Source organism: Eretmochelys imbricata, chromosome 13 (assembly GCF_965152235.1).
Source record: "Eretmochelys imbricata isolate rEreImb1 chromosome 13, rEreImb1.hap1, whole genome shotgun sequence".
Taxonomy (NCBI): Eukaryota; Metazoa; Chordata; order Testudines; family Cheloniidae; genus Eretmochelys; species Eretmochelys imbricata.
Genome location: NC_135584.1, coordinates 2,096,890 through 2,112,470, shown reverse-complemented (window position 1 = coordinate 2,112,470; position 15,581 = coordinate 2,096,890). Strand labels below are relative to the sequence as shown.

At 51.1% G+C, this 15,581-nt stretch overlaps 1 protein-coding gene across 2 annotated transcripts in view; it reads left to right on the top strand.

The window, feature by feature from the left end:
- DNMT3B (DNA methyltransferase 3 beta) overlaps nt 1-15,581 on the top strand; it is a 46,788-nt gene that overhangs the window by 11,108 nt on the left and 20,099 nt on the right. Inside the window, exons 2-9 of one of the 2 annotated variants that reach the window (XM_077832026.1) lie at nt 276-423; nt 1,666-1,772; nt 4,328-4,468; nt 4,824-5,015; nt 10,816-10,974; nt 12,394-12,501; nt 14,105-14,246; nt 15,310-15,441. In XM_077832026.1, the coding sequence (XP_077688152.1) occupies nt 282-423; nt 1,666-1,772; nt 4,328-4,468; nt 4,824-5,015; nt 10,816-10,974; nt 12,394-12,501; nt 14,105-14,246; nt 15,310-15,441 (1,123 nt within the window). In that variant the 5' untranslated portion in view covers nt 276-281. Of the gene's footprint in view, nt 1-275; nt 424-1,665; nt 1,773-4,326; nt 4,469-4,823; nt 5,016-10,815; nt 10,975-12,393; nt 12,502-14,104; nt 14,247-15,309; nt 15,442-15,581 lie in introns of those variants that run through there. The other variant, XM_077832028.1, reaches the window with a different exon arrangement.

Sequence of the window (15,581 nt, the reverse complement as noted above, 5' to 3'; positions counted from 1 at the left end):
ATGTAAGGAGCAACATTGAGGAGAATCAGAGCCGTGTGTGAATCTGAGCAGGACGGGGTACAGAAAGGGACTGATGTAACATTCATTCGCGTCGGTGAATTTCCATTAATGTCCATGGGCATTGGACCAGGCCTTAAGAAAGCCGCTAAGTGGATGTTCAGTTGGGCTGCATTTAGTAGGTTACGCAGCCCAGTTTGTCTTTCTCAGACTTGACTTGGCTGTATTTAGTGAGTGGCTAAATTTCTCCCCTGTTGTACTGCAAATCATTTCCACAGGCTAGCATGAAAAAAGACAAGTGCCATGGCGATGGGGAGACAGACTGCAGGGCAGAGCTGGTCTTTGTCAATGGAGGCTGCAGTGACCCTGCTGAAGAAGAAGCTTCTCCCCCAGCTCTGGAAGCAAATGGGAGGCTCAATACACAAGGTCAGTCTCCTCTTACTGTACTCGCAGCATGGGCTGGGCTCTGGATTTCCACGGCTGACCTCTTGGGGGTGGTGCTCGGTGCAGCGGAGATCATTGCGTTGGGTGCTGGTATAGGTCGGGCTTCTCTACGGTGGCTCTTATCTTTGTAAGGCTGGATCCTGCTCTCATTGAAGACAAAGGTAGTTTTGCAATTGACTTGAGAGGGAGCAGGACTGGGTCCAAGGTGGGCAGTGAGCAAGCGCAGTAGGGCAGATTCACACGCTGGTATTCGGTGTGCTTGATTTATTTCACTGATGCTGCACAAGTTAATAATAAACCACTGGCATCTTCTGAGCCGTAGAGCACATTGACGAGACATCATAATTAACAATGGCAACACATGCTCCTATTGCAAATTGCCCGGAGCCATGTGACAGGCTTTGCCATCTTGAATCATGTGACCAGCTGTGCTCTGCCTCCCTGAGTCATTTGACTGTGCCACCCTGAGCCAGGCAAGCAACACAGAGGACAAATAAATATGCACAAAAGGAGTTTTGCCAACTCTTGCGATTCTATCAAGAGTCTTGTAATAGTGAATAGATTTCCCCAGTGCCCCAGCTCCTGGAATCGTGTGGTTGGGTCAGACTGTCAGCTTTAATTAAAAAGAGAAAGGAGTAAATTTCTAGCCTGTGTGGCTGTGGAGAAAAGCTTGAAAATACAAAGAGGAAGCGGCAGCGCGGGTTAGGGGGTTGAGCACTGAATTGGGACTCAGGAGACCGGGGTTCCATTCCTGGCTTTGCCGATGACCTTGGGGGAGTTGCTTCTCTTCTGTGCCTCAGTTTCCTCATGTATAAAATGAGGATAATGATACTGACGTCTTCTGTAAAGCGCTTTGAGGTCTGCTGCTGAAAAGCTCTCTCTGAACTGGCAGTTACCATTATTGCACCCTAAAGGCCTAACATTCATCATTTAAAAAATAAAAACCCTTTACAATTTTTAAGGCAATCTCACAATTTGTTGACAGCTGACTGATGATGTTTGAATGCTTGGGGTTCGCAATCCTGCAGAGGTGAGGTCTGAGAATGTCAAAATCTTCAGAGTTGGGCCAGATTTCTTCCCTAGGGTGGGAGGGTCGTGGGTGAGATCTCTCTTTCTCCAAATCAGGACTTGTTGATTTATACCAAATTCCATGCTGTTGTAAGCGGGTCCCATTCCAGAGCAACTGACTGAGGGCAGTATTGCTTTGGACTTTTTTTCCTGTAGAGGCTGTGGACCTACGAATAGTGTCCACTAGGAGCAAGAAGGTTGCCAAGGAAGACCTCGCCAAGGAAAACTTTTCTTGGCCCATGAAGCTCGGCGAGGCGCAGGAGGTCAGTTTTTTCCCTTCGCGGAACATTGTGCTCTGGTTTCCCTGGGCTGTATTCTGTGGTGTCCCTGGGGTTGTCGCAACAAATCTTTTGGTGGCCTTAGAGGCCTTTAGTGGCCTCTGACAAACCCGTCTGCCTGTCCATTGCCTCCTGTGGCCTGGCAGTGAGAGACGCCCCAGGGAAGGTGGGTTGGGAACTCACAGCTGCGTGTGAAGTGCCTGGCTCCCCATGCCCCAGCCAGGCGGGAGTGGGAGAGCTGCCCAGGGGAGTGCCCCGGCAACCGAATGCTGCGGCCGCCTCCATTGACAAGAGCCTCCTCCGGCGCCCTGTACCCCAGCCCCACGTCTCCAGGGGCACTGCCTGGAGCCCCCAAGGAGGGTGCAGGGTGCCAATCCCTGTGGTGGCACCAGGGCCGGCGCCAAGGCAGTGCATCTCGCTGCCCTGGGTAACAGCTAGTCAGGAGCAGTAGCCCTGTGCTACTTTGCCCGTGCCCCCAGTCTCTGCCCAGGCTTTTTGGCGGCAAAGAAATTGCTGGTGGCCGCATTTGAGAGACACTGCACGTGGCTGCATGGTGGTTTAACAGCCCATTCGGTGAAACAGGCGCACAGCTCAGCTGGGAAGTGCTGCTGATAACTGCGTGGGCCAAATTCTGTGCTTCTCATTTGTTCTTTACTCCTGTGGCCTGAGGAAGTGCTGCGGGAATTGGCCCTGTGACAAGCCTGGCAGCTTCCTAGATGTATTCAATATGGACCGTGCATTTGATCCAGTCTGGCCCTTGTTGCAGTCTCTGTTGGCAGTTTGGGAGCCAAACTGCTCTAGCTTCTTTCTCAAATCAGAGAAATTCTGAGGGACAGTTTAATCAAAAAGAAAATCAAAAAGCCAAACAGCCTTCAGTTATAGCTGGGTTATCTCCTGTTTATAGAACGAAGAGCGTGTCAACAATGAGACACAGTCAATAATTCCCTCCCCTCTCGCCCCAGGATTTGAGTGTGGTATAGAAGGTGTAAGCTTTATATTCCTTTACAAGGGTACATGGTCTTGTGATCCAAGCGCAAGATGGAGCTCTAATTCCAGCTCTGCCATGGATGGTGAGACCTTGAGCAAGTCCCTTCCCCGCTCTCCACCTTAGATTCCCTGTCTTTAAAATGTGGGGGGAGTACCTGCCTCGCATGGGAGCTGGGAGGGCTCTTTCACTGGTGCTCCTCAATTGTTTTGAGATCCTTGTGTGGAAGGTGCTATAGAGAAGGCCAAAGCATGGCTGAGAGTGAAAGACTGGAAAGAAGGAACTGGAGCCAGCTCGCAAACCTTTGCCTCCCCCAGACACGAGCTGGGACCTTGCTGCAACTGGGGCTGGTTACTTTTGCCTTTCACTTCCATGTGTCAAACGATGAATTCAAAGGCCTTTCTGGCCTCCAGCATAACTTTGTGTTGACTTTGAAACCCCAAAACTAGAGATCTTCCTGTGAGGACAGACCTTTCGATGGCAGAAGCTCTAAAACAAACTCAGGGGTTAAAATTCTGTCTGCTTGAAGGGCCTGTTCACCCATAGGCCGCTTTGAAGACTTGTTTTATTTTAAAATTCTGTTACCCCAGATGCAGGAAGCCCGCCCGGTTTACAATGTTTCATTGAACATGAGATCTACAAACCACAGGGGAAAAGCTGCCATGGGAGGGAGCCTCTGCAGAATCAGCCTGTGTGTGTATAGGTATACGAGGGGTGGGGCCTAGGAAGGGACTGCAGAGAGAAAACCTTCTCCCCGAAGTACAGCCCAGCTGCAGACGCTGTGTTCCAGAGTCCAGAGCATTCAGAATAGCTGCCAAATCTCAGGTCCTTTTTGTTGCATTTTAAACATGTGTGTGGTTACCTCTCTGCCAAGAAATGGTGGTATTAGGAGTAGAGACAGTCAGTGAAACACAATGACCGAAAACAAAAGTTGTCCCTTTAAACAGGGATTCCCTTCTAGGATCTGGGCTGGGCTTTCTTGGGGCAAGGTAACTGCCCCAAGGACAGAATAATGGGTCTCTTGGGGGTGGAATATCAAGTAGTTTAGAGGCACCAGGCCCATGCAATGAGATGCTGAGATACCACATGACAATACACATGGTTATTGTAGCACCGGTTGGCTCTAGTCAAGGTTGGGGCCCCGTTTCTCACTGTACAGTCCCACAGTGAGAGGTAGTGTCAGGCTGGCCGAGCTCTTGCTGAGGTAACAAGGTAGGAGGCAAAAGGGGCCCTGAGAGATGGAGGGATTCACGCCACATCTCCCAGCTGGTTTGTGCTAGAGCTAGGACGAGAACCCAGGCCTCCTGCCCGCCAGCTAGTGCCCTGCCCACTGGACCACGCCCGTTTCGTAGCCTCTGCTGCTGTCACTCCCAATTCCTTCTCCGATGGCTGTTGGCCCTACAAGTAGAATGAAACTGGCCCATGGTCACAGCATGGCCCTTGCGGTGCATTGTGGGAACGCATCAGTACTGATTAAACGTATTCTCTGTGTTGACTCTATGCTGGGGAAAGAGCATGAAGGGTGTAAGCAAGGCCTGTCCTCTCTGGGTTCCAGGTGCGACCGCGCGGGGCTGCAGGCTGGGAGAGCAGCCTGAGGCAGAAGCCTCCAGCTCGCATGATATTCCAGGCAGGTCTGAATCTCCACGAGACGAAACTTAAAGAAGAGAATGACCTGGAGTCCCTGGCTCCTGTTCGGGTAGGGCTCTGCCTGGGGCAGGGGACCACACACAGGGAGAGCTTGAATTGGCGAGGGCAGAACTGGAGCCCACGTGGTATGTAGTGTGGCTTCAAGAGCAAAGCTTTATCCTGGCGCCTGTCCAGGGCTCTGGAGGAAGAGGCTGGGGTGAGTCTGGCTCTCTCTGATGCTCAGCCTGGAAATGCGGTGTTTTAGGGCGTTTGGGGGATGCAGTTTGCAGGGATGATGTGACGCAGGATGGGCCTGTGCTGCCTTCCTGGCCCTTCATGCTTTTGTTCTCTCTCTCCTCCCCTCCCCTCTGTTTCCCTCCCTGCCTTCCTCTTCTGGCTTCTCATGCCCTATTCCTTCTCCCCAGTGCTCTAAGAGGAGGACGGGCATGTCTGTCCAGGCGCCCCTGATTGACCTCACTGAGGAGGATTCCAAGGAGTCCTCCCAGAGCAGCCGTACCACGTCTGCCAGCAGCACCCAGGAGGACCAGAACGGATCCCCCGAGCTCGTTGCCGGGGAGCAGAGGAGCAGAGTTGCAGGGGAAGTGGTGGAATACCAGGTAGGGGAGCCCAGTGATGCCAGAGCTGTGGCTGTTCCAGACAAATCATTGTCTTGCACCCAGGAATGGTATTGGGTCCTCACTGAGATCTCGGGACAGCAAAACAGTACCCAGAGCTAGGACAGACTCCCCAGATGGGGCAGGTGTCTCCTGGGTTTTGCAGTCTCAGACCCACCCGGCACGCGATTTGGAATTTCATGGCAACCTCTCTTTCTGCCTGCTGTTTGCCTTTGACTCCTGTGCCCTTGCACATGTCAAGGTTCCTCTTCCAGCCAGGTGGGCAGGAGGCCCGGGGCTCTGTTTAGGTGCTTGGTGGCAGTAAGTGGGCTGAGTCAGCATGAGGTGACTTGCAAGCCCTGCTCCACCCTGGGGTCTGCCGCCCTCGCTGTGCGGTGCTGGCCAGGGAGGGAACCGAGCCGGGATGCTCTGGTTAACCGTTCTGTGGAGCCCGTGCTGTACAATACAGCTGCTCTCCCCCAGCAGAAGCCCTGAGGGCAAGCAGTGGTGCGGAGGTTTAGATGTTCCAAAAGAATCCCTGGTGTGCCATGGGCCAGGCTGAGAGCTGTGCCCCTTGCACACATTGCTGTTTCCAGCAGGAGGTGCCAAAGAGGACGAATTGGTTGCTCCCGTGGGTGAGGGCGTCTGTGACGAAGTGGGGATTTTCCCTTGTTAAGTTGTATGTGAGTCTTACTGTTCTGCTTGAATACTGTATGTGCCTCAGTTTCCCTGTGTGCTGCACCAATACCTCAGTGGTGGGAATAGGGGGGTATGACTTTGGCTGAGACCTCTGGGGAAGGTGAGGCTGCTCCAGCTGCCTGCAGACAGGCTATGGCCAGTGCCCTTCGTAACCTGAGACTCAGGAGGGGGATGCAACCAGGTGATGACCAGGTGACTTTTTGCTTGGGAAGGGAGACAAAGAGAAGGAGGAGCAACAGGGGTGTCGGAGGTCGGGTCCCTGGAAGCTGGCAGTCTGCTTGGGGGGACTGGAAGAGGGCTTCTGGCCCAGGACTCCCCAAGATGGACTTGGCTGAAAGTCACTGATTTCTGTGTCAGCAAGTTCTGTTCTACGCTGTGTTCCTGTCATCTAATAAACCTTCTGTTTTACTGGCTGGCTGAGAGTCACTGCTGACTGCGGAGTTGGGGTGCAGGATCCTCTGGCTTCCTCAGAAGCCCCGCCTGGGCGGACTCAGTGTGGGAAGCACATGATGTGGAAGGGGAAGCTGAATGCTCCAAGGTCAGATCTAGGAAGGTGGAAGCTGTGTAAGCTTCTTGCCCTGGAGACAGGCTGCTCAGAGAGTGGAGGTGCCCCCAGAGTCCTGACTGGCTTCATATGAAGTAGTTCCAGAGCATCGCTCTGTGACAGCGTCCCAGTGCCGGGGCACGGTCAGAGGCTCGCTGGAATTGTGCAGTTGCATTTTGCTACATAATTAGGCACCTAAATGCACACCAAAGCTTAGCCTGAAGATGTGCACATGTGATGCTGCTGCCTCCCCCATCCTACCGGTTAGATTACTGAAGGAATAGGTGTTGGTTTGGATTTGGCTTGTTTGCTTTGTGTTCCGTGCAGGACCAGGATTTGGGGCCCCCATCAGGATTATTCTTGGTTGTCCACCTCCTTAGTTTCTTTGCCTTTTTCCCCCTCAGACCTTTTCCTTGCCCATGGTCAGGAATGGGGTGGGAGGGCCTGTTGGCCAGGCATCACTCTCCCTCCCGGTGATGCCTCCTGTGTTAGAGAAGAGACAGGACTCGCTGTAAAGGGTAGGAAAGGGATTCTTCAGTGTGCTGCTGGACAGGGGCAGATCTGGTGGTTCCCTCCAGCGCCCTGACTGACAAAGAGACTGTGCTGTCCCCACATGGCACGCCCTGCGTCCTGGCCTAGGCGAGCGACTATACTGCGGACTATACTGCCTAATCACTAGCCAGTAATTATGGGCCTTTCCTGACACAGAGCTGAGAGGGAGGGATTGAGCCTGCTCGCTGGGTCTTTTCTCAGACCCAATCCATGCATGTAGGATGCAGTGTCCCCTACAAAAAGCTCTGAGTACCCTCAGCTCCTGTTGTCTGCAGTAAGGGCTAAGGATGCATCTCGCAGGATCAGGCTCTCAGAGGCACGTACACTTGTCCTGTCCTGTTGATGGTTAGACTGAAGCTCAACAATTCAGGACTGTTGGCAGACTGTTTCTTGAAATACTGCTCTAGCCATTGAATGGAAGGTGTTATTTTCACTTGTCACAGATGAGGCCTCGCTCCTGTCTTCTCCTCTCTGTCTGTCTTCACAGGCTCTTTGGAGACCGTCAGTCATTAAACACCACGATGTAGTTTCTTTACACTGCTTTTCCCACCACCTTACTAATTCACAAACCACAGCATTTGTTTCTCATTATCCCTCTGCTGAAGAGAGAAGAGATCTCTTCATCCAGAGACCCTTCTTGGTTCTAATTCCACTAGCCTGCCTGCCTTTCTCCTCAGTACTTCCTTCCATTGCCACCTTCTGCTCTAATGGGATAATTCACCCATTTAGTCCTCCCAAACCCATTCTGATCTGCTCATTAGGCCCATTCAGATCCACTCCGGGGGAATTAATGGGAGTTTAAGTGATCAGAGTGCTGGCTCAGCCATTGGTTCCCAGCACTCTGTCACACCATCAGCGGTCTCTCTGTTGATGTCTATCTTTTCATCTCCTTCATGGATGAGAGTTGCACTGGCATGAAGTGGTATGATTCTGTTTGGAATGAACGCACCTCCCTGGAGTCTTTCTACTTTGGTTTTGGCAGCACTAGGGATGCGCTGCCTCAGCTCGTCATAACTGATGCAGGGTCTCTGAAGGTGAAGCCTGAGAGACCCAAACTGACGGGGTGGCTGTGCAGTAAGGCTTACGTGCAGTGGTGTGAAAACTTTGGAACTGTTAAACATTGTGCATTCTGCAACTGAGAGGCACTTCCTCTGTGTGTCTTCAGCAGGATGGTACTCACTGGTGGCTGAGTTATATGCCTGCTTATCTATCAAAGAAAGACCAAACTCATGTCCCAGTTGGGGCACAGAAGTAGCTGGCCTCTACAATCACCTGGCTCTGGATAATATTCTGAGGCTTTCGTTCTGGCTCTTTCAGACTGAAGGGTTGAAGTGGTATTATAAGGAACCACTTGATCACTTGAAAGCAGTTAGTCAGGCTCACTCACTGGAAGAACATTCACAAAACATTTGGGTGACTTAAGATCTTGCTTCAGATTACTAGCAGCTTGGACAGCATCAGCTAATGTTGTTGCGCGGCATAGAACAATGGTCGACTTGCCTTGCCCATGCTGTGCATGGAATGAAATTACAGAGCCACAGTGTTTTGCTAATCTTGCCTGTGATTTGCTACTGGAATAGCTTGCAGTTTCTACATCTGAGGGAAGCAGGGCTTTATATCTTTGGAGCAGCTTGACAGGAGATGAGCCTTCTTGTTGTATTGTCTCCAACTAGGTGATAAAACACAGAGTTGTAAGGCGACTGTATTGTTGTAGTCTTACTAGATGGTTTTAATTTAAGATTCATTTTACTCAGGTAGGAAGAAAGGCAGGGCAAGTGATAAACTGCATCCTTAGCAATTAAGCCTTCCACAGATATTCTGTGCAACATGTCGTCCTCGCCACTTGAACTGGTGCCTCCCTTAGATTAGTTGCTCTCTGAAATGTTTCTGTTTTATGGAGTGTCTTGTCTTACTTGTATGTTTTTTTTCAAGCAAGCACGGCAGCAGGACCACTCGCTGGAGAACGTGTTTGCTCTGGTGGCTATAGAAGCAGGTGAACATGATGCTCTCTGATCAGATTCAGAGTCTGTTTTCTTCCCTCGATTCAACACACCTCTGGCAAGTGCCATGGTTGACTTGCTTGTGTACTTCTGAAAGCAGCGTCTATGAGAGAGCATTGGTGGCCCATCACCTAAACTAGAAAACTCACCGCGTAGCCACTGATACAACTATCCTCTCCTGCCACCATCAGTACTGGGAGCTTTGGACAGGGGTTTGCATTCTTTTGATTTTTCTTGACAAGTAACACATTTTTCAAAGTTTGCGGGGAGTTTTTTTCTCTTCAATATAAGCGTTAAGGGGCTTGCATCCTCCATAGCTTCCCGTACTGCAACTCCCCGCAAAGGTAAAATTCCCAGTGTATATTGTGAGCATTCCCACCACCATTTTTCATTTTGTACAAGTACACTGACTTGTGCTAAATTAGATCTATACGTTAGTATCAAAATGGTCATTTTTGTTTAGTGAACTCGTTGAAGCCCAGAGTGAAACTGTGGATTGTCCTCTCTCACACTAATACTGTGCATAAGTGCCACTGAATTAAAAAGTGAGTTTCTAGAAATTTCAAAGGCTAGTACAGCATGCATAGGCAGTTGCACATTAAAACCTCGTACCAGGCAGACTAGGTGTGATGTATGTGCAAGAACTCACAAGTGGAGAAGCATTACATCAGGAATTCACATGTATCTATATCTACCCACTGTGCAGTACAAACCGTAGGGATGCAATCTATGGCTACTGGTGTGCAACCTTCAGTGTGAGACTGATCTGGTCAGCAAATTTCAATTGAAAATATAAAAAAAAAAACTATTCTAATGACTTGTGAAATACTTTGGCAAACTAAGAATATGCAACGTGAAAACAGTTCATGTGAGTATATTGCAAAATGTTGATATTTGTCATTTTTGCAACATGGTAATCAGCATACTCATTCCGGGGGCAGGGGGAACCTTGCACATGCAAAACCAATAAAAATCTTTTAATAGATTGTCGTCTGGTAGCCTTGGCCAAACAACACCGCCACACTGTGGCATTGAAATGAACGTAGACAGTAAAAGTTGTAGTCATAAGCATGCTGCACAGTTCCTGGAACTATGCAAAAAATGACACTGGCCCAGCCTGGGTTTCCTTGTCCCACCTTGCCCACAAGCTTACAGCACCGCTTGCTGTCCCCATACCTCATCTAAACGCACACACAGTAAGCTTTCAAATGATATATGGCGTGGATGACGAGGGCGGGTACATTGAACTCCAAAAATATAGCCCTTTTCGGAGAATTGCTGCATGCCCAATAACACAGCATAATTAGTACCTCTGCGGGGGAAAAGGGCCTCTGCTGGTGAAATGGGTGGAGCTCACTCACCTCGCCAGTTTCCACCAGCTGAGGATGCAGCCAACAGTGTGAAGGTGGTAAGCCTGTGTGTCTCGGCATCAGTGAAACCAGGAGCACCTGAGACTGGCTTGTTTGAATGCAGAGAAAAGGCTGCTCTGAGTTTTTTTTTTTTTTTGCATAGTGCAAGCCAGGACACAAGCAGGAGGGGGCATGCTCGTTGCGTGAGTGCAGGAGGAGGCATGCACTGTATGTTAGTGCCCAGGAGGCATAGCTGCGTGTGAAGTTGCCAACAGAAAAAGCTTTCCCTCATTCTTCTGAAAATCTTACAATACTTCCTATAGACAGTAGCTTAGAACCAAAATTCCCTGTTCCCTGGTGACTTAGGGCCTGAGCCTGGTCTCATTGACGTCAAGGGCAGTTTTGTCATTCATCTGGGAGGGAGTAGGAGCTAGCTTTCAGGGCCCAATCCTGTAAATGCTTACACACATGAGTAGCTTGACTCATGTGCATCGTGTAAAGGTGAGAGAGGTGCAAACAGAATGCTTTGTGTACACATTGCAACTGGGCAATTTCACGATCACTCGAGGGCGCTTGTTATTGGCTTCTCTGTGGGCTCCTCCTCCAATGTCTGGCTGGTGTTTTCTGCTGCTGATTTGCATTGTCCTGTTTTTTTTCAGGATGGGAAAGATTTTGGAATTGGGGAGCTCGTGTGGGGGAAGATCAAGGGCTTCTCCTGGTGGCCTGCAATCATCGTCTCCTACAGAGTCACATCCAAACGTCAGGCAATCTCCGGAATGCGCTGGGTGCAATGGTTTGGGGACGGGAAGTTCTCCGAGGTACGTTGAAAGCACAGGGGCTGCAGATGCTCACTGCCGCCCTCCAGCAGTCTTGCTCAGCCTGGGGTAGAGGTCTGGCTGGAGACTCTTGTCTTGCAGATTTCCTTGAAACTCAGGTTGCCGTGTTCTGTGTGACATTTCTCCCGTGCTGCTGCAGAGGCAGCCAGATGGCCAGTAGAGGGTGCCCAAGTCTCGTCGTTGTGATCCCCTCCAGGATCTTATTGCCTTGCCCCTGTTTGCAAAGCCTGGATTGGATTTCTTTGCATGGTTTCATTTTCAAAAACAAAGATTCTGATAAGAACAAAAAGAGAAAATAAGCCCATCTGCAGCAGAAGCGCCAGGAGTGCCCGGAGCAAACCTACAACAACAACGGGAGGGAGAGCTTGTGATTAAGGGACTAGATTTTAGTGTCCGACTTCTCAGGTTATTCAGATTAAAAAGTGGTTCTATGAAAAACACTCTGCCACAGGGGCTGGTTCTCCTTAGCCACACCTGAAAATGTCCAGGTGCAGCTCTCCCACCTCCGACCCATGCAGAATGGGCAGGGGAGTGAGCAGATGGCCATTTGCATTGGAAGTTGCCCATTCTGCACAGGCGAAATGGATGCCCCCAGGAATGTTGTGGGTGATGCTATGGAGGCTGGTTGAAAACGTGGGCTTCAGGGCTCTTTTAGCCTGGTGAGATCCTCTGAGAGCACCTTGGAGCCTAAAGCGTCAGCCATTTATTCCTATGTTCTTTACACTCTCCCTTCCACTCACCCACTCTCCCCATCGCACGGATCCTCCCTCCAGCAGAGAGAGGCTGAATGAGTCTCCCTCCAGATGCCCATTAACAACTCTGCGCATGTTGGTGTCACTGGAGAGCAATGTGAGCCCTGCCTCCCACTCCCCAGGGACGACGCATGGTGGTTGAGATCACTAGGAGCTAGATGCTGGATCTGAGCAGAGCTTTCTTGGGGGAAACAAACCATGTCACGTAGGCATCTTGTGTGACCGGATGTTTTGAGAGTAAACAACAAGCTGACTCCGTGTCTGGCTGTTCAAGCACCTTTTGCAAATGCTGCTAATTGCCTTTCTGTTTGTTACAGGTTTCTTCTTCTCTGCAGGACTAAATATTGTAAATATAGATGTGCTCTAGTGTGCCTAAGGCAAGGGACTGGAGCCAAAACACCTGTGCTCTATTCCTGGCTCTGCCATTAATTCACTTTTTAGCCTTGAGCAAGTCTCTCATTTTCCTTGGTGTGGGATGGGGGAGATAATGCAACTTAGTTTCATGGGGATGTTGCAAGACTTAATGTTTATAAAGTTCTTTGAGGTCCTTACATGGAAGGAGCTAGATAAGTGCCTGGTACTTATTATTATTTGTATTTTATTAATAATCATCATATCTGTTATTAAGTATTAATCACTCTCTTACTAGGTTTCAGCAGACAAGCTGGTGGGTCTGGTGGCTTTTAGGCAGCATTTCAACCACTCCACATTTAATAAGCTGGTCTCCTATCGACGAGCCGTACACCATGCCCTGGAGGTAACTGGAGAGCAGTGTTGGGCTTTGTTGCAAGATTGCTCACTCAGCGGGAATCTCTTGGCAACGCAGGGCGGCATAGCAGGGCTCCGGCCTGCATGGGGAGCACTGGGGACATCGGAAGGGAAGTTAGAACCTGCCATATCCCACCCATGCTGAGGCTGTAATTAGTGATCTGCTGCGTGAGGCGCACACTTTGTGTTGCCCAGAGTGACTGAGGCAGCTGGCGCAGGGGCGCAGCTGGTCTGCTCAACATTAATACTGAAGAAACTAAGGAGGGTGAAAGTGCCTGGGCCAGGAAACGAGGCCCCTTCACCCCTAAAAACAGCCCTGCTGCCACCCTCCTCTGGGGAGAGCAGGTGACGGAGTTGGGACTCTTGGCTTCCATTCCCTGATCTGTTACTCTCTCACTGCATAAGCTTCGTCAAGACCCTTCCCCTCCGTGCACGGGGAGGTGAGGAGAGTTCCTGCTATCAAGGTGTTGGTTAAGATGTGGGGGGCGCGTTGAGATCCGGGGACGCTGCAAAGGGTCAGTGATTCTACCCAGCTGTTTGGGGTGGGCTCAGTGATGCTCACACCGCTCTCCTGGCACCATGCCGAGGTGCAGACTTGGGGCCGGACTCTGCTCACGTTTATGCTGTGGGGGATCGGAGTAACTGCTGGCTCCACCAGAGTCACGCTGGTCTTGCTGAGTCTGGCTCTGTGTCAGGATCTTTGCTTCTCCTGCAGCAGCTCCCCAGTTGCTCAGGGGTGTTATCCAGGGAGCAGTTGCTCCCTGCTGATGATTGATGAGCAGCAGGTCTTGTTGTTGGCACTGGGGCTAAATGCCTCGTGACGCTAATAATCTCGTACGTACAGTGGGACCCATTCCACTCCTGGTTACTCACTGCAAACCTGCAGGGACTCCACTGCCTTTGGAATTTGGGCCAGTGGCTCTGGGCTCATTCCTCCTGCTCCTGTCTGGGTTGGGGCTCGCAGACGTGGCTGGTTGCAGGCACGCTCTTCCCAGCTGACTGGGAGGGAAAGCCCCGGAGGAAAGCAAGAGAGCCCTCCGGAGCTGGCACACCCACTGCTGGAATGTCTGGCAGCGTTGCCCTCAAGGAAAGGCCTGTTCGTCCCCCACCCCTGGGAGCAGCTGTTGCTGCAGGTGCTGATATGAATGAGCCCAGTGTGCACATATGTTTCGGGGGAGGGCTGGCACAGGAGGCTGCATCCAAGCAAGAAAAGTCAGGCCAGCCATGTCGCCTGGGTTCAGTATTTCAGCCAGAGGCTAGAAGACAGAGAGCCCCCATGATTCTCGCCCTCTCTCCTTTAGTGGTTTCAGAGTAGCAGCCGTGTTAGTCTGTATTTGCAAAAGGAAAAGGAGGACTTGTGGCACCTTAGAGACTAACCAATTTATTTGAGCGTAAGCTCCTAAGAATGAAGTGAGCTGTAGCTCACGAAAGCGTATGCTCGAATAAATTGGTTAGTCTCTAAGGTGCCACTAGTACTCCTCTCCTTGAGTGGTTGTTTCCAAGTGAGACCGTCATTGGGATGCCACTGTGAGATGCTTTGACTTGTCATCCGGCTGTGCAGAACATGGTAACTTCTCCTCTCTCTCTGGCAGGTTGCAAGGAGCCGGGCAGGGAAGACGTTCCCAGGCACCACTGGGGAGTCTCTGGAAGAGCAGCTAAAGCCCATGATTGACTGGGCGTTCAGTGGCTTCAAGCCTATGGGATGCAAGGGACTGAAACCACCGAAAACTCCAGGTTTGCTGCTTTTGTGAGCCAGACAGCAGAGCTAGCCTGGTCGGGACTTGTCAATGCACCTGGCCATTTGAATTTGGTTAGCTGCTGCTGACCCCACAGTGTAACCTGCAGTGGGGAATTCATTTGCCTTGGCCAACCTCTTTCCTCCTGTCTGCATCATCATCTGCTGGTCAGGATCCCCTTGGGCCAGAGCTGTCTCTAGTGTAACTCTAGGGGTTGCAGTGGAGTTGTCCCAGGGATGCGTTTGGCCCTGGTTGGGCAGTAGCACAGTGGGTGCCAGACAAAGGTGCCCAGCAGCAGCTTAGCAAAAGGCCAGAGGAAGGACACGAAGCACCTTTCCGTTGGCATAAAAATATTGCTCCAGGAACTAAACTGTTATTTGGTTGTGTTCACCCAGCAGGCAGGGCTTGGGCAGGCACGAGGGTCTCGGGGGACACAGCTTCCTCCTCTATGGAAATATTTTGATGCCCAGCAAAGGCAAAAAGTAAGAATGGCCGTTGAGACGCCTCTCCGAGAGTCATGGCTGGCTGGGAGGGCTCAGTGTGTGAGAAAGAGAGGGGGGTGAACCATGCTAGGTGCAAAGAAATCTCGCAGCCCTCTCCCCAATCTCCCAATCATCTCCAGCACATGCAGCCCTTTCCCAGGTCTGGCATCTGGATTAACTCTCCTGGCGCACAGCGGGAATGTTGAGGGTCTCATCAGAAGCTCAGACTAAATCCCTGCTTGAAGGACAGGGTGTGGGTGCCGCGTTGCCAGACGCTGTGGGGAACATGGCATCGGGTTGAGCATGTCTTAGCGGAAGAGGCTTCCCACTGAAAGAACATGTAATATGATTCTAGTTCGGGAGCGCTCTGGCCTTTGTTCGTCATGGTCCTCGCACTAGACCAGGATAAATTTGGCCACGGGAGTAGGGCACTTATCCTTGGAGAGGATGAGGGAGAAAGAAAGGAGAGAGAGAGAAATTCAACACCTTTCTTGGAAGTTCTCAAGACTGTAATGAGTCAGGGTAGTGGGTCAGGACCGGACAGAGTCTGGGAAGCCTGAGGCTGCTCTCCTTTCACAGAGAATGGAGTGGCTCCCCTCAAGAACGGCATTGAAGAGGTCTGTGCCCCTGAACACTGCCCCCCAGCCAAGCGACTAAAGACTAACTTCTGCAACAACAGCAAGGAGCGGGTGGAGGAGGACCAGAGCAGAGGTAACTCGGGAGATGGGGGGGCGTGGCACCAAGGGTGGGTGTCACAATTCAGCAAAAACTTAGGCATAGAAAGCACCAAAGAGAAACCCCTCTGGGACGGTGATAGGCTGTGACTCCCTCCCAGGCAGCACTGAACGAAC